A 23,081-nucleotide genomic window follows, 5' to 3' on the forward strand; every position below is an offset into this window, starting at 1 on the left:
GCACCACATCTAACAGAATTTTCCCAAGTGATCAGAATGTGACACGATTTGAAGAGCGATGATCGTAACCACGCGGAGGGCGAACAACATCACGTTGTCAAGAGGGAACTTTTTTCAAAGAAGGCATGAGGTCACCTTGGAACAAGGAGCTGCAAAGAACCTTCAGTGCTACATTGGTGGAAACAGGGTGTGTCTTCAGAAGCTACACACTTTCCATCTCTCTTTGATCACATCCCTTCTATTTCTATCTGTAACCAATGTCTGCATGCTGCCAAAAGTTCAGCCTGGCACAGGAACAGCAAAAAAGGTATCTACTATATATTTCATGCAAAGCCCTTTTTTTTCCATCACCCTGTAATTGTACAGAGTTCATGCATAACTGCATTGACTAATTGGCTTGCTCCTTCCTTCAAGATTACCGACTAACACGTTTCTGAAAAGATTATTGCCATCAGTATTGTCATCGTTGATTACAAGTCCTATTATCCCCCGTTGTGTGATAATACAATTCGCAAACTAAATGGAATTTTCCTGGGAACAGTTAATTGAAAAATATTTAAATACAGCAGAGGAAATGGATCCGTTTACTTTGACTGTAATGCAAAGTTTGCTTTACATTTGCTTTATCAAATTGAGATACTGCAGGAGAATAAAGCTGGGAAAGTAAAACTCAGGAGTTATTGGTTCACAGGATGAAGAGGAAGTGAGGAGGAGAGAGCACACAGGCATCATGGGTGGCTTGGATGGCCGAGCATTGATCGACTCCTGGCGGCGAATTCATGAAAACATCCCTCAGTGTCTTTGGGGACCTGGTCATTTTATCCTTTGCTCAGAGTAATTGAGATGTCTGTGACCACTGGAGACTCGTTGTGATCTGCACCTGGCTACGGGGTACCAGAGGCTCAAAATAATGGTACGAAAGGCTTGTCAGAGAACCCCAGTACTTCCTTGGTGTTGGCAAGAACTCACATCTTTGTACTGGTTTTAAGATTATGCAGGTAAAAAAATAAAACTTTTTTGTATCAGGAAATGGTAGCATGTAATTACTAAGGAAATAAGTCATCTATACTGTACCACAGGGAAGAAAATGGTCGACAGCCCACAGCCATCCATCTCGCCAGTAGATTGGTCGATTTATCCTATGTGGACTTAGACATATTGTTTCTGAATTTGAACCCTGACACGTGGTCCAGTGTTGATTTGTAACACTCTGCCCACACTTATTAGCAATTAAATTTTCTTCCTCAGCAAAGTTAAGGTTATCCACCTACATGAACGTATAATACACTTGTATATTAGCGATGCTATCACAGATGTACAGTGTATACAGTGAAAACGGTCCAGACAGATGCAGAGGGTTGCATCATGAAGGGCATCCAGCGTAAAACTTGTGCCAAAGCCAAACATGCGAATTGAACCTAAGAATTCCATACTGGATCTGTTGAGGCCTGGGTCAACAACGACCGTCCTTGGTGCGGTCCGATGACCTGCAGGGTTCCAGTGGAAATTGGGTTACTGTGGATCGAAGAAGGAGAGGACGATGTTGTGTTCGGAAGCAGAAGAGGAAAAGGCAAGAGTCTGGGACTGAGAGTAAGGACTTTGAATACCGTCAATTCACTTAGGTAAAGAGTCTGGCTCTCTTCCCGCGACATTCCCTTAAAATCCACCTTCCGAAAGTTGGTCCATTTGAGGTAGAGTCTGTAATCAGCCCCTCTGCAATTTCTCTCCGTTCACCCGACCTTCCATTTATCCCAGGTCAAGTCTGTCCGTGCTAGTGCCTTGTGCCCTCCTTCCAAGCCCTGTCCGCCTGTTGGGGGGCACCCTGCATACTCCGTCTGGCAAATTGTCGATTCCTGTTGGCGAGGCCGGGGTGGCAATACCTGGTGGATTGGGAGGGCTATGGTCCTAAGGATCAATCTTGGGTGCCTTGCTCCTGCATCTTGATCCACACTACACATCGGATTACCGCTCTTCTCTTCTGGCTTGTCCCTCTAGGCTGTTAGGGGGACGGGGGAGGGTACTGTTGGGACCCGAGGCTAGGGTTCTGGGTTGATTCCTTGCTAGTTCATTACTCCCTGCATTCTTTGTCTTGCGCTTCCTCATAAGCTCAAAGTTCTTGATGGTCGATGGTCTCCTTGCCAGCCCCTGGTTCCTGTCAACCCTGGCAAGCTCCCAGCTGAGACAACACTGCCCCAGCACAGCTCCCCATTCACCTTCCATGTCAAATAATCTCCTTCAGACGCCCTAACCTGCCGAGGGTCTGTGTGTTTGGGTCAGGTACACCTTCCTTAAACATGACAGGACGGAAGGGCAGAAGAATAACTATTGTAGACCACAAAAGTAGCAGAGATTAAAAGTGAAGTGAGGAAGGCTTTGAAAGGATGGAGGGTGGAAAGGCAGTTGGTCCTGATGATATACCTGTGGAGGTATGGAAGTGTCTGTGAGAGGCAGTGATAGAGTTTCTGGCTAGATTATTCAACAAGATCTTAGAGAGTGAGAAGATAAAAGAGGAATGCAGAAGAAGTGTGATTTGCCCATTTCTAAGGATAAGGGGGATGTGCAGAATTTTGGCAACTATAGAGGGATAAAGTTGATAAGCCATACAATGAAGTTATGGGAAACAGTAGTTGAAAATAGACTGAGAGCAGAAGTCAGCACGTGTGAACAATAGTACCGTTTCATGCCTAGAAAGAGCAGTACATATGCAGTATTTGCTTTGAGAAAGCTAACTGAAAAGTACAGAGAAGGTCAAGGTCAGAGAGAGTTGCACTGAACTTTTGTAGAACAAATGCTCTGGAACGGAGATGAATGAAGGTTATTTGCAACAAGACAGAATGCAAGTGTGTGAATGAGAGGAACCCAGATGGAACGGTGAGGCTAAAGGGAGGGGAGATCAAGAAGTTGGAGGATTTCAAGTACTTAGGGTCAACAGTCCAGAGCAATGGGGAGTGTGGGAAAGAGGAAAAGAAATTGGTACAAGCAGGTTGGAATGGGTGGAGAAAAGTGTCAGGGGTACTATGTGATGGAAGACTATCAGACAAAATGAAAGGAAAGGTGTACAAGTGAGTGGTGAGACCAGTGATGTTGTATGATCTGGAAACAGTGAACGACGAAAAGATAGGAGCTACAGGCAGAGTTAGGGGTCGCAAAGCTGAAGATGAAGATGTTGAGGTTCTCTTTGGGCCTGACGAGGATGGATAGGTTCAGGAATGAGTCCATCAGAGGGACAGCACAAATTGGATGTTTTGTAGAGAAGGTCAGCGAAGCCAGACTGAGATGGTTTGGTCAAGTAAAGAAGAGAGATAGTGAATATGTTGGTAGACTGATGCTGGCATTGGAGCTGCCAGTCAGGAAGACCAAAGAGAAGTTTTATGGATGTGGTGAGAGAGGATATGATGGTAGTTGGTGTGAGAGAGGAGGATACAGAGAATAGGGTTAGATGCAGAAGGTTGATTTGCTGTGGCGACCCCTGAAGGGAAAAGCCGGAAGGAAAAGAAGGAAAAGACCATCATGGACAGGACGCTTTATGGAACACCATTCATCATTCAGAAAAAAATACTTGTGGACTATAAGTGGACTTGTTATGCTGGAGCACAATTTTCCACCATGTTCCGGACCCTTTCAGCTCTTTGGGCTGGAAACAGCTACAGTGGTTCCAGATGTTTTTACACAAATATGAAAATATCACACCGCAAGAGTTTTAGTTTGCTGTAACTGATGCAGCAAACATATGATGCATCAGTTAAAACAAAGCGATGCCAAACTCACTGTGGAATTTTGAGGGAACATTTTGAATGTTGTCTAGCAGGAGAGGCAAATGGTATAAAATGTATCAATTGGTTTAAATTACTCTGAACCATTTTTTGGCAAAAATGTAATGTAATTACTGGCAGCAAGCTAATCCTTGTATCCTGTGTCTCTTCACTATATTATAAAAGAGTGGAGATGATTCAACAGTAGGTAACTTTCTCTCGGGAATAGACAGTAGTGGTTCAGACAAGATTTCTAAAAGGGAAATGTGCACAGTGACACAGGATACTCCCATGGAGCACCAGGATTCCATGCTGTCATTGTCTCAACTTGTGAAAGCACCAGCAGACTTTTCTCCAATGGTGGCTGAGGTAATACAATAACCCGCCAATATCAAGCTGTCTATCTAAGAAGCAATATGAAATTTGGGGCTGCGGGGCATGGTGAGTGCATCATATGTAAGAATAGCACCCCTCACTTTGTGATAGGCAGGAAACGCCAGAGGGGTGATTTTGAAAAGATTCTTCAGTGATATAGATCATGTCTAGGGATACACCCCTAGTTCTATAATAAACAAAATGGCCCACCAATAGTCGGGATAAATAAGAGAAGCCATGGACTGTTTTATGTTTTCGAGGTCTCAGAGCTGTTTAGATAAAACCACCCGATTTCGTTGTAAATCCTGTAACTACTTTTTTTTTTTTAAATGCATTGAATGTTGTGTCTCTGCACTTTGGTTGTATGCCCGGATACAAAAAAACGTGTTAATATGTAGGTACATGCACGTCATATAACACCAATGAGCATTGCAGCAGACCACAGAGTGACAGGGCTGCATTTCCATGCACCATCACAAACATGGGCTCTCCTCTGGGATGTGTCCTCAGCACCAGGCCTGGCCAACCTGTGACTCCCAAGCCACATGCCGCTGTTACATTCATTTTTGTGTTTGTGTTTTTTTTTTTTTTTTTTCGCTGTGCACAGAGAATGCTGGCGATTGAACAGGTAAAAAACGCACAAACATAAAAGTCAACATGAACGTAAGAGCCACATGCGGCTCGGGAGCCACGGATTGGCCAGGCCTGCTCTACACCCTGTTCATCCATGACAGTGTCGCCTTTCACGAGGATAACATCATCCTGACTTTTGCAGACAACACCACAGTGATCGGACGCATCATCGGCTGGGACAAAACGGCCTACATGATGGTGTCCAGTCTGGTGTCATGGTGTGAGGACAGCTACTTCACCATCAATATTGACAAGATGAAGGAGATGACAGTGCAGATTAGGAAGGAGAGGAGACCTTATCAGCCACTGTTTATCCGAGATTTTAAGGTTGAGAGGGTGAGCAGCTTCACATATCTGGGTGTCCACGTCAGTGAGGACCTCACCTCGTCCCTCAGCACCACATGGACAGTTAAGAGAGCTCAACAGCGGCTGTCTTTCTGAGAGGGCTGCACTCGACTTAAACGCTCACATCTACCAATACTGTTTACATCTCTATTACTGTTTACAGTTCTGCGTATGCTTATATTTCCCTGCACTATTTTAATTTTCTTGCACAATTACATCATGTGACTACAATATGTTTATTATTATTTATTTAATCCACTTATCTGAACACACTGTATGGGGCAGAGTAAGAATTTCATTGTTCACACTTCCAGCCTGTACATATGACAACAAACACATTGAATCTTGAACCTTGAATCCTACAGGTCTCGTGACGTTTGAGTGTCAGATTAGAGAAGAGAGGACGGCAGCAGAACTTTTGTTTGCAAATTTTGTATGTGTGTGAAGACTCTCAGCAGTGGGTCACAATGTTTTTTGATAAATCTTAACATACCAACTGAGCTGTCTTAATTTGTCAAAGATGTTTCACCTCTCATCTAAGAGGCTTTCTCAGTACTTCCTATTGATTGTTGCAAATTATAGCAAACACATTACTGAAGTGGATGTATGATTACTCTTTCTCTGTGGCTGTAACAATGGATTGTGGTGCATTACACACCAATTAAAATATACATACCATGCAAAACAGAGCTAGAAAACTCATTATCAACATGATGATGTGAAAGAAATCCTAAAGGACTTATGACAAATCCTATCCTGCTGAAAGAGAATACACGTGGAAGCAAGTGTATATTTCTGCTTGGCTGTAAAATAGTGTGTTTCACCTCATCACAGTGGAGTTCAGGGCACCTGAGCTGGCAGAGCTTCCTTCCGTTCACACAGCGACATGCCATGCAGCCCTCCTCCCACTCGGATCCTGCCTTCCTCATGCACGCACACACACACAGACGCACACACACACACACACAAACACACACACACACACACACACGGAAGAAAAAAATGTTTACCTTCTATCCAGGTAGTATACAAGTTTCCAACATCAAACTCCCTGTCTGTGTGTCATCATATGCTTGTTCTCTCAGGATTTAAATATTTGGGGAATATGCAAAAACACAAGCCTCACCTTGGTGTATCTGCACGGAGGGGTATTGGTACATTGTAGTAACAGACTGTTCGACTGATGGCAATTGTGTGTGTGCGTGTGAGTGCTTGTGAGTGTGTTGGCATTGATAATCGTTAAGAATGCCAGGATTTTACCTTTACAAATATAGCCACTTGGGAGTGGCTCAGTGGTTCACACTGAGACATTTGGCGTAATATGAGGTGGTTGATTTGATCGGGGGCACAGATATGACGAAAAGAAAGAAACAAACAACCAAGGATCTTTACACAGGATGAGATTTTGTCAGGAATATTATACAGCTTCAATAACGATCTCCATGAAGCTACACATAAATGAAAGTGAGCCACAAGACTTCCTCATTTAGTCAATAACATTTTCTCAGCCTTGTTGAAGTAAAAGAAGCAATGTGTGATGTACTTGTTTGCTACTCTTCTATAAACTGTGGCTGAGGGGATGATGCTATTTTATTTGTGTGTGTTATATCCCACAAATAAAGCACAGTTATCAATTCTTGCATCTCTAAGGAAAGCCAACAGTGTTTTATGGGGAAACAGCCTTGAAAACATATACACATGCATATATGTCTACACAGACACATGTCCGCACCCCCCCACACACACACACACACAAATGCTCACACTCTGAGGCCTTTTTTTATTTTGAGGATTAACTGTAGAAAGTGATCCAATGCAACACAGTTTTTGTCCGCTGCTCACAACAAATTGTAGTTTGAGAGTTTCCTTATCTGGTTTTACAGATTATCAAAGCAGACTTGTGGTGTGATATATGATCTTCAGCACTGTGTAAAACTCAAGTCCTCCGCAGAGGATCCAGTCCAAACAGTCATTTCATGCCCACAAGAGTCTAAGTTGCTTTCGACATCAGCATTAATCTGTGGTGTTTTTTTGAACGAGTGAAGTGGTTAAAAAGATATACCAATAATCCCAAACTGCCCTCTCTTCAGGACCAATACTCTTCTAGAGTCAGAAACCAAACATAGGAACAGCATTTTCCTACAAGCCAACACTTTACGGAACACATGAATTCACACAACACGTTACACAACATGTCATGTACTAATGATCATATCTGTGCCTGTTCATCATTAAATTATTATTCTATAAATCTAATTTTTGCACATCTGTGACTACATCAGTCATATGTATTATGTCCTTATTATGATCTTTGCACTTTGTGTCCAGTCAATGTTTAACTTCATGTCACTACAACGTGCAGTCAGATTCCTTTTATGTGTCAGATTTAGATTCGTCTTAAGATTCTGATTCTGATTCAGACACCTAGCTTTTTCCTTGGCTCTTGATGAGATGGTACAGCACATCCACCATTTTTCAAGGGGTGTGAAGGCACACTTCAGAGGGAAGAGGATGCAGAGATTAGGCTTAGATGGAGGAAGATGATTCGTTGTGTGAAGAGGAGCAGCCGTGAGGAAAGAGGAAGAAAGAGGCAGACTTCACTCTCAGTCAGGAATTCTTGGATGCATGCAGCTGCTATGCATGGGTTGACAACAAGGAGGGATGTTTGTTTTGTAAATTTCCACTTTTATATTCAATTCATACACATTTATATTTTTATGTGTCATTCACTTGAATTTTATTGACGTATTGTCAGTTTCTTTATGACAAAGTGATTTCAATCTGCTTACACCAATGTATCTATATGTATATTTATACATATGTGTTTGTCTGTGTGTGTGTGTAGGTGTGGATGTGTGTACATGTATGTAAATATACACACATGCAATACATGTAAATATACATAAATACGGCATGATATATATATATATAAAGAGAGAGAGAGGGAGAGAGAGACAGACAGAGAGAGAGAGAGAGAGAGAGAGAGCTGTTTCAGTCCAACAGTTACAACCAAGCCTTTTGCCGCAAGCAGAATTCTGCAGTGGCCCCAGCAGTTGAAAATGAGTTTGAAGTCCTTTAATCTAGAATATCCCAGATGTGTTACTTTGAAAATTGAGCTTTCTTTCTTTTTTTTTTTTTTTTTTTAACTTTCTACCCTGTAAGTGTTCCTTCTGTCTAAAAATAGAGAATTGAGGTTTATTTTTAGTGGCGCAGAGGTGGGAGACACTTCTGGGACACTGCTGAAAAATGCCACCGCCTTTCTACTAGGGCACAATTACTGTCCAGAGGGGGCTGAGACTGGTTGGGGTAGCTGCGTCTGGGGGCAGAGCATGTTAACAGGGACCTGTTGGAATCACAAGGTGAGACATCGCTGGAACAGCTTGCTAGAAAAAAATCTGGTCCATTTTGAATATATATATATATATATGTATATACATATTTATTCACATTCTGGGGAGCTGGATGTCTCTGTAAGAAACCAATCAAAATGCAGGAATCTCCTGCTCTGTCTGTGGAACGACTGAGAATCTGAACAGGTGTAAGCCTCCTCGAGCAAGTGTAGTATAGAAAGACTTTATAAATTGGCTGACTTTATTTTAGCATGGGAAAAAAGGGGATTAAGGGATCAGATTACTGGGACTGTGATTAAGCAGCATGAAAGAAACAGTGTAAGTGGGAGAGGGGGAAACTGGAAGAAGAGAGATCTGACCTCTTGTTGGAATATGATTAATTCTTATAATCTTATAATATCCCTTCCTCAATAAATTATTCCGCACAGGCTTGCCCGGTTGCAGTACAAATGGCGCTCTCGACGTCACGTCATGCATAATTGATGACGGCGAAGGCGGGAAAGGTGCTGTGGTTTCATGTGGCCTACGGGGGCATGTCACTCATCTTTATATCCCTTTCATTTATGTGCAACTGGAGTGAACACGATAGGAACAGAAATAAGTAAACACTGATGAGGATAAATACACATCATAATCTATGCAGATGTGTCAACTGGACAGCTATTAGTTTTGGGTCGAAAGACAGTGAGCGTGTGTTTTTACCTCCCGCACGATGCCCAGGTCACGACAGGGACAGAGAGCTGGGATGACACAAGCATTGTCGGCGTTGCGGTACAACCCCTCCTGACATATGCAACCCTCGGAGGAGCCGCTGCAGTTGACTGGAGAAGAGGAGTAGATGTCCTCGCAGCTCCTTTCACACAGCGGGACCTCTTTGGACGCACTCCTCCTCCAATGTTCCCCATCGGGACATGCTGTGGAGCCAAATAGGGGAACAGGGGGAAGCGTGAAAGAGCATCAGGAAGCAGTGTCATATAAGTCAATGTTGTAATTGATGAGAAGGAAAAATTAGCAAAAGGAATTAATGATGGACGTGTGAAGGATGAGTCTATTCAGCCTCTTTTCCAAGTACTACATGGTATCGCAAAACTTCCAATAGTGTAGGATTCATGTAGCAAAAAAAGACATCTGGCCATCAGAGGGCTAAAAGCCTCAAGGCAAATACTGTAAGTACCAAGAACAGAATTAGGGCAAGTTTGCATATGTTGCTCCCTTTTTGTAACACTTGTGAGAAGAGGTTTTTGATGGTATTTATGTTTCTCCTCATTTGTTGCAAGGTCCAGGCAACCGGCGCAGGAATGATCTTCAAATCCTCCTTATTAGGCAATCTGGGATCCTAATATGTATCCTAATATCAGACCCTTCATTGGGATTATTTCAGGGTTTGCATTCCATGAGGGATCCTTATACAGTAAGTGGACTGAAACTTCAGTGTTATTATTTGAATAATTTTGAATGATATTTTCCTATAATGTGCATACACATTTGTGCAGACACCATATTGTATTCTCATAAAAGAACACAGGGTTTCTCGTCTGTCATTTTCTTTACTGTACTGAATACTAAAATTAACCGGTCATCTTATATAAAAACATTGTCATGTCATTTATTTCAACATAGTCATCCACTAACAAAGGTGGTGACAGTTGATCTCGATGCGATAGCAACAAATGACACTTAGGTTTGACAAAAATGGACAGCTGCCGGGTCAGAAGCAGGCAGCCCGCTTTTATCACACTGCATCTGATATCAGATCCTAGAATGGTTAACCTCTCATCTGCATGTAGAAAGATAGACTTAGAGTGACAAAGGTGGCATTTAACAAATCAGAGCTTTCATTTATTTTGAAGAGTTTGCAATAACCTGCTGCAACTCACCGCAATCAGGACCAACGCACGGCCTGGCACGGTTGTCAGGACCCTCACATGACGCCCCATTATACTGGCTGGGCTGTCTGATGGTTCTGCTGGAGCTCCGTCGTCCTGAACCGCAGCTGGCAGAGCAGGGGCTCCAGTGAGACCATCTGGACCATTCACAGTCCACTGAAAGAGCAGTGGAGGGGTGAGGGGATTAGACACAAATAGGTTCATGTTACTGTAGTTGCATAAGTCATGCATTGAAGCAAAAGTGTACTAAAACATATCGTCCAATCACCACCTACTTTGGTAAGAAAGACATTTTTTGATTTACTGTAAGGACCCAATAAAATGATGGTGAGAAAATTAAGTTTTAAACTTTTTTTTTTGCAATTTATAGAACATTTGGTAATATGTGGGTGATGTGATATCATATAAAAATTATTGAAAAAATAATTATAATATAAAATCATGAGCATTTTGAAGCATCCCAATAACAAAAGTTCATGGCTGAGGCAAGTTCAGAAAAAAAAAAAATGGTATTATCCGTTTTGAAGGGAACTTTGCACAAGGATTAATACATATTTCAAAGAGTGTTATTTGTTCATTGGAAGAAATAAAAGTTGATTAAAAACAATAGATTAACAATTAATTAATAAAATATATATATAAGATATAGAGTCCTGCATCAACATAAAAAAATTACAATGTTTTGAGCACATTACAGCATTTTTCTTAAGTGACGTGTCTTTTTCAATCTCTTGAAGAGAATCCAAGAAATTTGCAATGTTTTTGCAAAACATTAGTTGGAAGGTAGTATTTTGACACTAATGAAATGTTTGGAGGGTACCAGTTGGTCAGACTCTGCTTCTCACCAGCGCTCAGAATGTTCACCATCACATTGTGTGTTTACAGAACACAAAGCCAGTAATGGCCTTTAAAAGCTCTGATGGATGTGTCTGTCACTCTGCAGTTTTAACCAACTCTCACAGCTGCTCCTCCCAACTATAGATAGGTTGACATATTCATCATGGTTTTCACAATTCAACCTCCGATCCTTCTGCCGGTGTTTTGAATCGCTCATTGAGATAAGCCATTTTAAGTCAAAGGACTCACAGGCGGAACATCACTCACCATCGCATGGCTCTGAGGTACAGTTAAACACTCCTCCCTGACACACACTAGACGGAATCAGAAAAAAAAAGTCAGGTGAGATAGGAAATGTAAGAGGACTGAGGCTGATATGATCTCAGGGAGACAACTTGGCATCATTATGTCACACAGGCTAGACTGTCGGAGAAGATTAAGTGGATCTTTAAGTCCTATCTGGAAGATGGAATGACTTGCGTTACGTCTGCTGCACGCCGAGCCATCGCTGACATTAGAGATCATGGTGGCGGACTAATGAATCTGAACTCTGACCGTCTTTCAAAAGGCTTCAAAACCTTCCTTCAGGGGTGATCTGAGAAGGGTGCCCGAATGTCAATGTATCATTATGGAATTAATTTGAAACCGTCGTACATGTGGCATAAATAAATCACACCAAGCCGACCCGCCGGCTGCGTTGATCGCGATAATGTTTCATGCACGCTCTCTTTAACGCATCATGTTTCAAAAGTGGTCACTTTCCTTTTTTTATACTTGAGCCTTGAATTTTTACAGAGACTGCGAGAGAGCTGCAACTGAGAAAAAATTCTTTCCTCTTTGCCTGATTTCCATGTCTATCACCTTCATGTTATATGGTAGAATTCAAAATTCGAAAAGCATTTTTTATCGTCGTTTTTCATTTATAAGATTGCATGAAAAACATTGGCATGCTTAAAAAATTATAAATAAATACAAAGAATGAGCCAGGGAGGGACTCATTTGGTATTATCACTTGCAATAATATTGCTTGGGCATTGCTTTATATTTGAATCAGAGTGGGATTTTGTACTATAAGAGTTAATAGTATTAACTAGTTTAATACAATTACTTTGAAGGCTAATTTTTTCACGCTTTTGTGGCGCCTCCCAAGACCACAACGCCCTTAGCATTAGCCTACATTGACTAATCGGCCAGCCGGCTCTGTTCAAGACATTTCTCCTTTTGGCTCCAACATTTTTGCCCAATATGTTACGTAAAGTTGTCTCCTATCAAAAAGGAATAACATTGTTTTTTTTACTGCTATCTTGCTCAAGAAACGATCGGTTATTTTGAATTTTTTAATTTCCTGGTGATACATGGACTGATCAGTTCGAGTTTGCGTTCTTTCCACAACCACTTGAACAACATGAGTCTTGCAATGACAAAGTGTGTGGTTGTTTCACTGGCACAAAATCAATTCCGGTCAGAAAAATAATGACGACCACGGCCAGGGAAGCAAAGCTGGAAATGTGTTGAATAATGAATGGAAAACCAACAAATTAATCAACGGAGCTAATTAAACAGCCTCATAGAAACAGTAGGCACAGAAGTTTTACTACCACAGAAATAATGTCAATAAACACACTGCAATTTCCATTGCATTGCTATTCAAAATGAAATCGTATTGGAAATTCTGTCTTTTTTAGTACCTTTCACTCAGAGGAACCATGTTTCATGAACAGCATGCTTCTCCTAATTGGAAATATTTAGTTGTTCCCTAATGGTGCGATCATTGGGCTCATCCCAGTGTTTTACACACAAATGAGATACTTCTTTATCATGGTTTGGTTTGTTAGCGTTATTGGAATTAACCCCATCCAAAAAGACATGGAATCCCCAGATATTTGTGTGATGATCTGCTCACGCTTCATTTAAGTTTACTTCCCACTTGTCAAACATTTCAGCATGTAGCTGAAGATAGAGAGTCTCGCTCCACTGATTCAGTTATGCTGAAATTTACATTGTCAAAAGAATGGACTTCTGTCTATATATCCTCCATTACGCTGCTCCTTTTCTGACAGCACGGTGTCATTTTCGAGTGACTGGCTTCCAGAAAATCCAGTAAAAAGAAGAAGAATTGTTTCACTACTTGAGGGAGGTTCTGCAATATTAGATGGGATGACGGAGGCTCCGTGTGTTGGGGTTACTAAGTTGGATTTGAACACAATGAAACAAATTAAATGATATGGATATTTGTTTTGTATGGCATTCGTGGATAATGTGATAAAAATGACAAGAATTATAACCTTATGATAACATATAATTTTTGCTATACACAGGCATCAATATCTTATTGTATCATGTAATCTGTTTTGCAAATCGGCCAATACAGATCTTCTGGGCTTCTGTACACAGTGGGTCTGCAGCTACAAGCCCACTCCATACACCAAGAGGACTGAACCCAAGCCTCCGGTAAGGCAAAGGGGGAGGTGTGTGTGTCCATGTGATCATGAACATGGTGTGGAGACGTGCAGACTGTAAGCAAGCACTTTTCACCAGAGGGAATCCACTGTCGTGTTTTTAGCCACTGTTTACATCCCACTGCAGGCTCATTCCATGGCAGCACAGGGCAAGCTCCATGACGTCATTAGTGCACTGCAGACGGTGCACCCTGATGCCGTTGTGATCGCAGCTGGCAACTTCAACCAGTGCAGCCTGCGGACCAGACTCCCAACGGATCACCAACATGTGGACATTCTCGCCCGGGATAAGAACACCCTGGATCATGTGTACAGCAACATCCGTGGCCCGTACAGGGCTGCACTCCGCCCCCACTTTGGACAGTCAGATCACATTTTGGTTTCTGTACCCTGTGTACAGACAGAGGTGAATCACACACACGACCGGACCCCCGAACCCCCTATCTCCCTCTTTCTATCTCCCAATAGTATCATCTGACTAGGTATGCCAAGCACTGAGAAGGTTAAACCCCCGCACGGCAGCCGGACCGGACAACGTCCCGGGGAAGGCCCTCAGAGCTTTGGCCAATGAGCTGACTGATGTTCCCACTGCCATCTTCGCCCTCTCCCTCAGCCAGAGCACCGTCCCCACCTGCTTCATGAACACAACTATAGTTCCCCTCCCCAAGAGGAGCCCACCCACCTGCCTGAATGACTACAGGCTTGAAGCACTCACTCCAATCATCATGAAGTGCTTGGAGAGACTGGTGCTGGCCCACATTCAGAACAACATCCCGGGAACCCTAGACCGCCTGCAATTTGCATACCGGCTCAACAGGTCCACCTCAGATGCCATAGCCGCCACCGTCCACTATTCCCTCTCCCACCTAGAAAACAAAGACTCCAACATTAGGATGCTCTTTGTGGACTACAGCTCCGCATTCAACACGGTCGTACCCCACAAACTCACACACAAATGTCCACCCTTGGCCTGCACCCCACCATCTGTGACTGGCTCCTGGACCCCCTGACTGGCAGACCCCAATCTGTCAGCATAGGTGACAGGACTTCAGCCAGCATCATCATGAACAGGGGCGCTCCACAGGGATGTGTCCTCAACCCCATCCTCTACACCATGTTCACCCATGATTGTGTTGTCTCCCATGAGGACATCATCCTGAAGTTTGCCGCCGACGGCTTAGACGAAACGGCCTACAGGATGGTTTTGTCCAGTCTAGTGAAGTGAACAGCAACCTCACTCTCAACGCGGATAAGACCAAGGAGATGAGCGTGGACATGAGGAGAGAGAGGGGACCTCATCAGCCACTGCTTCTTCAAGGTCTTGAGGTTGAGAGGGTGAGCAGCTTTAAATACCTGGGTGTCCACATAAGTGAGGACCTCACCTGGTCCTGCAACACCACGCAGATGGTCAGGAGGGCTCAACAGTGGCTGTACTTCCTGAGGAGGCTGAGGAGGTTTGGCATGTCGCCTAAGATCCTCAGCAACTTCTACAGCTGCATTGTTGAGAGCATCCTGACCAGCTGAATCACTGTGTGGTACGGCAGCTCCACTGCTCTGGACCACAGGCGCCTGCAGCGAGTAGTGAAGACTGCAGAGAGGATCACCAGAAACCCACCGCCTTCTCCACAGAGCATCTACCACTGCAGAGTCCACAGGAGACCTGCCTCCATCACCAAGGACCACGCCCACCCCCTACATGGACTGTTCACACTCCCACCCTCCATCAGAGGGTACAGGAGTGTGAAATGTAGAACGGCACGATTACAGAACTTATTCTACCCGACTGCCATCAGACTCTTGTACAGCTGACACTCATTCTTCTTGCACATGTAAAGTCAAGTTCCTATTTAAAATGCACTCATCCATGCACCTGCACTTTGTGAGTTTCACACCAAGCTGCACTCAAATGTGTTATCGCACTGCCACCGTTCTATTGCACTGTCCATGTTCATATCTATAAGCATGTTTTTAATAATGTTTACACTCTTCCTATCTGCACCAATCCAAATGCACTGAGCAAAGTAGGACTTTCGCTGTACAGGGAAACACTTTTCTACACTGTACATATGACAATAAACGCTTTGAATCTTGAATCCTCTGATGCTAATACAGCACCAACTTTTACTGCGAAACATCCATGTTTTCTGTTAATGTTGCATATTACTTGCTACACTGTTTACTCGGATGTACATTGTGTCTTGTCATGCTTATTTTTGCATTCCTGTCTCTGTTGTGCATATTTCAAACATTTTTAATTTTAGCTTGTTTTGCTGCTGATGGCTGTTTACCGTGATCAAGAAACAAATTTCATTCCATTCTCGTGTGAGCTGAATGACATTAAAAATTCTTGAATCCCTAAATCCTTATATCCCAATCTCCCACAATAAACCTCATATTAGACACCATTATGTCTTTCAACTGATAGCTTAGAATCAAAATTGTCTTACCAGTAGTTGCACAGATGCTGAACCGAGGTTCCAGGAGGCAGCAGGACTTCTGTCCTCTCTTCAGTGCTGATGTTCCAGTTGTGGTACACAGCTGGCAGCGACAGCGACGAACATGGGCATTCTGTGCGGGATATGCAGGAGCCTCTATGCAACACCTGTCAGGGACACAGTCAGATGAATAACACAACACAGGCTTTCCAGTAGCATACTGACACAGTCCAGACCTGGCCAGAGGGGCAGCTGCATCCAGGGCCGCAGGGAGCGGGGATGCACTGAGTGTGCAGCCACAAATCCTCACAGGTGTATGGACAGGAACCAGAGCAGTCACTGAACACTTGCCCCTCAGGACACTCTGAAATATACATAAATGGAAAAAAAATCTGTCCTTGGCTGATCTATGAAACACTATTCAGTTTGATGCTGTGTGCTTCGTGTGTGTATATATACACTGCTCAAAAAAAATAAAGGGAACACTTAAAAAACACATCCTAGATCTAAATGAATGAAATATTCTTATGAAATACTTTGCTCTTTACACAGTTGAATGTGCTGACAACAAAATCACACAAAAATGATCAAGGGAAATCAATTGTATCGACCCATGGAGATCTGATTAGGAATCACACAAAAAATTAAAGTGTAAAAACAAACTCCAGGCTGATCCAACTTTGATGTAATGTCCTTAAAACAAGTCAAAATGAATTTGTGTTGCTTCCTGATTGGACACTATGATTTCACAGAAGTGTGATTGACTTGGAGTTACATTGTGTTGTTCAAGTGTTCCCTTTATTTTTTTGAGCAGTATATATATATATATATTTTTTTTTTTTTTTACCAGGTAGGCAACTGTTGGTGTTACAAACAATGTGCTGCTCAAGTGGTCCGTTACACGCGGTACCGCCGGGCTCTGGCTCCTGAAGGATGGTCTTGTTCCGCGCTGACATCCCGCTGCCGCACGTGGCACTGCACTCGCTCCAGGACGACCACTGACTCAGTCGGCACCCCGCTGGTATTATTATAACAGAGGAAATGGGATTTAAAAAAAGAATTACCAGACCACAAAGAGGACAAACAATTCATGTTGAACATTCGACCTGGACACGATGGCAGGTCGCAGGTCTCTGTCTGTGAGGTGTCGGCGCAGGGAGGGCCACCATCTGCGTCCTGGCAAAGACGCATCCTCGTCCGCAGGCCGCGCCCGCATGATGCTGAGCAGACACTCCAAGGGCTCCAGCTCTCGTACACGGGGCACGGGAGCTTCGTGCACGCCAGAGTGCCATTCTCACACATGCTGGAGATGGATGGAGCATGAACAGAGAGGTAAGAGGGGCGGGAATGAGGATTTAAACTACTATAAAAACAATGATGTTATGCAACATTTCACATCTATCTCCTACCAGGTGTTGCAGTCTAAACTAAGTTCTTCTTTGGGCCTGAATTCCAGCGTCCCATTGCCTGATGGGATGCCGCAGCGGCATTCTGCCACCGGCACGCAGTTGTTGTCCTGTAAAAGCTGTCCCTCCGGACACCGACAACCTTGGCCAGAGAAGGGAAACAAATATAATAATTGCAAACATCCTTCTCATATCAGCCCCAGCATCCAAATATAAAAATCAATATGTCATCAAAGTGGTGCGGATCTTTTTTTCTTCAAGATTAAGTATCTTGACATTTCTGTGATTTATAAAATACAGATTGGACTTAAATAAGATTTAACAAAAAAATGTATTAGGGATCCATCTATCATGAGAACATTTCAAATATTGTAATATCTAAAAATGATGAAAAATGATGCACGTGTGTGTGTGTGTGTGTGTGTGTGTGTGTGTGTGTGTGTAGCACTTCTATTTGTTTTGGGGCTGAAGTGCCTCTCCCCAAATGAGAGGTAAATAGCTAAAAATACAAACAAGAATAACACAGGCAACCTGTCTTTCTGACCAGGACTCCATAGAGCAGCTGCTCCCTACCAATGTTGTAAATTAATATCTATATTACTTGACATAGTGTAATAAGCAACTCTTCCAATTTCATTGTAAAAGTAATTACTAATTGGATACAAAAAGTAACTTTCAAAGTTCAATTTATTCATTCTGCTAAAATTTCAAGGCAGTATTGGCTGTCCTTGATTATAAGCAAAAATGTCAGCACTTTCTTATACTTATAATGGACAGTTCATATTAAGAAAAACATCCCATCCATCATTCTATGGGGAGATAATAACAAACAAGGGAACAGCACACAATGAGAAACAGTTTCCCCTGGGTGCAAAAAAGTATAATTAACATTACCAGGTGATTTAATGAAGGGAATAAATGCACTAACGATGAAAATCTCGTGTTGGCTGAGATTCGTAAGTCATTCACCACATGGGCAGGAGTGCAAGGTTTCAGTAGGGAGTCAGAGTCCCTCCAAAAAAGTAGGCGATAGATAGATAGATAGATAGATAGATAGATAGATAGATAGATAGATAGATAGATAGATAGATAGATAGATAGATAGATAGATAGATAGATAGATAGATAGATAGATAGATGGATAGATGGATGGATAGATGGATGGATGGATGGATGGATGGATGGATGGATGGATGGATGGATAGATAGATAGATAGATAGATAGATAGATAGATAGATAGATAGATAGATAGATAGATAGATAGATAGATAGATAGATAGATAGATAGATAGATAGATAGATAGATAGATAAACCATCTGACAAGTGCAAGCCTACCTGGGTGACAGGTTCCTTGGAGACACTGGACATGCTCCCATAAATCAGTACAGCTACGTGGGCACTGATTGGCACAGCTCTCCTTGTAAGCCCGCCCCCTATCCTCACAGCGCTCACCTGGGAATCCAAGCAAAATCATTTTGAGGAGTTTGTTCCAGTCAATACCATGATTTTAAATACAGCATTTGATTTTTTTTTTTTTCTTTTCTTTTGGCATCCTCCCATGTTGTTAGTGCATGTGTAAGTAACTGGAGAATGTACCAGGGCAGAGTCCTGTATTGCAGCTCTGGCTCTGTGTCTGCTGGTTTCGACAGCGGGGTCCTGGAGCGGAGGCTGTGGGCCATCTGAAGCGTTGCCTGACTCCGCCACTGCACGGCTGTGCACAAGCTGTCCAGGCACTCCACATGCTCCACTCACACATATCTGGAACACGAGGGGACTCTCATAAGCATCCTCAGCTGTGGTTTTGTTTTAATAATGGTAACAATGATGATAGTGATGGCTGGTTTTGAGATCAGTAAATGTAGTTCATGTCATAAAGAACAAATGTTACTTCTGCTGTTGAGAAGTTTCATTTATACTGAACACATCAAGGTTGTTTTAAGGGAATGAAAGTTTTTTAGTTTCTTTATATGACCCTGTGATTGACTGGTGACCGGTCATGGGTGAACGCCGCCACTTGCCCAATGGCAGTTAGGATAGGCCCCAGACTCGTCTGCAACAGTGCAGGGTATGCAGTAAAGGTAGTGAATAGAACTAAAAATAAAAAAAAGCACTGTAAACACATTAACACATTATTAGGTGGACTGTGTCATCTAACTATGTACAACAGACATCCCAAGTTCTAGGTCAACAACCATGGCTAATACATGTCAGGAGGCTGTGCAGCATCTAGGATAGCATGACAGTGTTATATGTAGTTGGTATCCACACATTCAGGTGGGTTCAGCTGTTGGTCATAGTGATGTACACAAAATAAAAAAAAGAGTTTCTCACACCCTTGAGTGTCACTAAGTGTCAGTATATAACATGACTGTCTGCAACTACATACCACCAGAGAAGCAAAAATCTTGACCATGCATACTCCAACATTTTTTCCGCTATACTACATTTTAAGAGGGAGTTGTGTGGTCAGGAATATGCATGGGCACAATGATGGGATAATATGCTAAGGAATATTTTTTTAATTCGATGATCAAAACATGTCTATTTTTCTCGTGCCTTGTTGATTTTTCAGATGTATTGTTCTGCCTTGTGCGACATGGTGGCACAGTGGTTAGTGCTTCTGTCATGAAGGAGGGGACCCGGGTTCAAGACCTGCAGGGAACCTTTTTTATGTGTTGTATGTTATCCCTCAGGCTGCATGAGCTTCTATGGGAAAATTGCCCTTCTGTGCAACTGGTGTACCCTGTGTCTTCCCTACTGGGCTCCAGCATGACCCAGTCTTTAAGATAAGTGGTAGATGATAGATGGATATATGGATTGAATATATCACCTTCTCAGAATTTTTGATCACTATGCAAATATATGTAAATCTGTTTTATTGGAAAGTCTATTACAACTTTTCTGCAGTCATGGCCAAAAGTTTTGAGAATGACATTTTCACAAAGTCTGTTCCTTCAGGGTTTTTAGGTGTTTGCCAGATGTTTCTATGGTTGCGTCATTCTCAAAACTTTTGGTCATGACTGTGCTTTGCATCACTTGAATATGAATTTCCATTTCATTCATGACTGTCTTTTTTGGCTAACTCACTGGTAATGTTCAGCATTTAATGCCAAGATTTTTGGCATCAAAGATCAAATGCCAAAATTTTTGTGTAGAGAGCTAAGTTTGGCTGGGACTAACATCAGATTGCTTTTCCATGTAAGTAATCATATTGTGTGTACACCACATCCTACTTGGAAACAGTTTAAATGAATAATTCTATTTATCAAACACTCTTACCTCTACAGATGTTAGCATCTAGACACATCATCTCTTCTACCAGTGGCCCAGGACACTGGCTCCCTTCCTGTTTTTTTAAAATCGGCAGACCAGATTCAAGGTCCAAACAGGCCCTGAAACGCCGCTGCACTGAGACTAATTGATTTCCACCAACAATCCCAGGGAGGGTGCTGTGCTGCAGGGAAGATGCCGGTACACAAGGAGAGCAGGGGGTCCAATCCGACCACTCACTGAGGATGACTATGAACAGAAACAGTGTCAGGTAATACTGATGATGTGATATCCGGGACATCTAAAAAAAATTGAATATCACAACAATGTTAATTTTTTTTGGTCACTCATTTCAGAAAGTGAAACCCATATATTATATAGATTCATTTGTCATTGAGTGAAATATTTAAAGCATTTAATTCTTGAAAATTTGTATGACTATCACTTGCAGATGATGAAATGCATTGTTCAGAGTTTCAGAAAATCAGTTTATCAAGGAAGACGAATACAAATATATGTTATTTATTTATCTTATTTCAATTAGAAATGTCAGGCTCCTGAAAATTATGTTCATTTCTATGCAGCCAATACTTGATCAGGCCTCCTTTTGCATGAATTACTGCATCAGTGCTGCTTGCCATGGAGGTGATCGGCCTGCGGCACTGCTCAGGTGCAATGGAAGCCCAGGCTGCTTTGATTGCCGCCCTAAGGTCATCTAAATTGTTGGATCTGATTGGGTGTCCCATATTCCTCTTGACAATACCCCATTGCTTTTCTATAGGCTTCAGGTCAGTTGAATTTGCTAGCCAATCAAGCACAGTAATACCAGGGTCAGGGCCTTTGGCAGTGTGGCAAGTGCCCAGTCCTGCTAGGAAATTAAATCAGTATCTCCATAAAGATTTTCAGCAGAAGGAACTATGAATATCCTGGTAGATGGCTGCATTGACTGTGGATGTCAGAAAACACAGTGCGCCAACACCAGCACATGACACGGCAGCCCAGATCATCACTAACCTTGGAAACATCACACTGGACAAGCAACTAGGAGCTTGATTTCCAAATGACAAGCAAACTTTAATTTAATCTGAAAAGGGGACTTTGGACCACTGAACAACAGTCCAGTTCTTTTTCTCCATAGTCCAGGTAAGACAATGCTGATGTTGTCTCTGGTTCAGGAGTGGCTTGACATGAGAAGTGCAACATTTGTCGCCCATGTCTAGGATTCATCTGTGCATAGTGGCTCTTGATGCACTGACTCCAGCCTCAGTTCAGTCCTTGTGAATTTCCCCATGGTTCTTCAATCGATTTTGCTTGACAACCCACTCAAGGCTGCAGTGATAACTTATGCATTTTCGTTCCGCACTTTTTCCTTCAACTCAATTGTCTAGGAATATTCTTGGATACCGCTCTCTCTCAACAGCCAGCTTCTTTAGCAATCACCTTTTGTCACTTACTTGGTCCTCATAGAGGGTGTCAATGACTTCTGTATATCTGTCAAGTCTGCAGCTTTCCCATGATTCTGAAGCTTACTGACACAGACTGATAGACCATTAAAAAAGACTCAGGAAACCTTTGTGTGTCTTTTGAGTTATTTAGCTGTGACATCATGACTTTCCAATACTGGACTTTTTTACAATATTCTAATTGTCTGAGAAACTGGATTTTGCATTTCATCATCTGAAAGCAATATTCATCTTCTTCTTCTTCTTCTTCTTTCGGCTTTTCCCGTCAGGGGTCGCCACAGCGAGTCAACTTTCTCCATCTAACCCTATTCTCTGTATCTTCCTCTCTCACTCCAACTACCTTCATAACCTCTCTCACTACGTCCATAAATCCTCTCTTTGGTCTTCCTCGAGACCTCCTGCCTGGCAGCTCCAATTCCAGCATCCGTCTACCAATATATTCACTATCTGTTCTCTGTACATGACCGAACCATCTCAGTCTGGCTTCTCTGACCTTCTCTCCAAAACATCGAACATGTGCTGTTCCTCTGATAGACTCATTCCTGATCCTATCCATCCTGGTCACTCCCAAAGAGAACCTCAACATCTTCATCTCTGCAACCTCTAGTTCTGCCTGCTGTCTTTTGGTCATTGTAACAGTTTCTAGTCCATACATCATCGCTGGTCTCACCACTGTCTTGTACACCTTTCCTTTTATTCTGGCTGAAAGTCTTCTATCACATAGTACCCCTGACACTTTTCTCCACCCATTCCAACCTGCTTGGACCCGTCTCTTCACCTCTTTTCCGCACTCTCCGTTGCTCTGGACTGTTGACCCGAAGTACCTGAAATCCTCCAGCTTCTTGATCTCCACTCCCTGTAGCCTCAC

At 42.6% G+C, this 23,081-nt stretch overlaps 1 protein-coding gene across 1 annotated transcript in view; it reads right to left on the reverse strand.

Annotated features, from left to right (window-relative positions):
* sspo (SCO-spondin) overlaps nucleotides 1-23,081 on the reverse strand; it is a 111,037-nt gene that overhangs the window by 9,365 nt on the left and 78,591 nt on the right. The window contains 12 exon segments of the mRNA XM_086160954.1: nucleotides 5,930-6,025; nucleotides 9,158-9,369; nucleotides 10,333-10,497; nucleotides 11,446-11,492; nucleotides 16,085-16,239; nucleotides 16,309-16,436; nucleotides 16,920-17,090; nucleotides 17,179-17,375; nucleotides 17,482-17,620; nucleotides 18,816-18,932; nucleotides 19,077-19,238; nucleotides 20,760-20,999. Coding sequence (XP_086017080.1) covers nucleotides 5,930-6,025; nucleotides 9,158-9,369; nucleotides 10,333-10,497; nucleotides 11,446-11,492; nucleotides 16,085-16,239; nucleotides 16,309-16,436; nucleotides 16,920-17,090; nucleotides 17,179-17,375; nucleotides 17,482-17,620; nucleotides 18,816-18,932; nucleotides 19,077-19,238; nucleotides 20,760-20,999 — 1,829 coding nt within the window.

This window comes from Fistularia commersonii, chromosome 15 (assembly GCF_037954325.1).
Source record: "Fistularia commersonii isolate RoL2024-O1a breed Wild chromosome 15, RoL_Fcom_v1.0, whole genome shotgun sequence".
NCBI classification, from domain to species: Eukaryota; Metazoa; Chordata; class Actinopteri; order Syngnathiformes; family Fistulariidae; genus Fistularia; species Fistularia commersonii.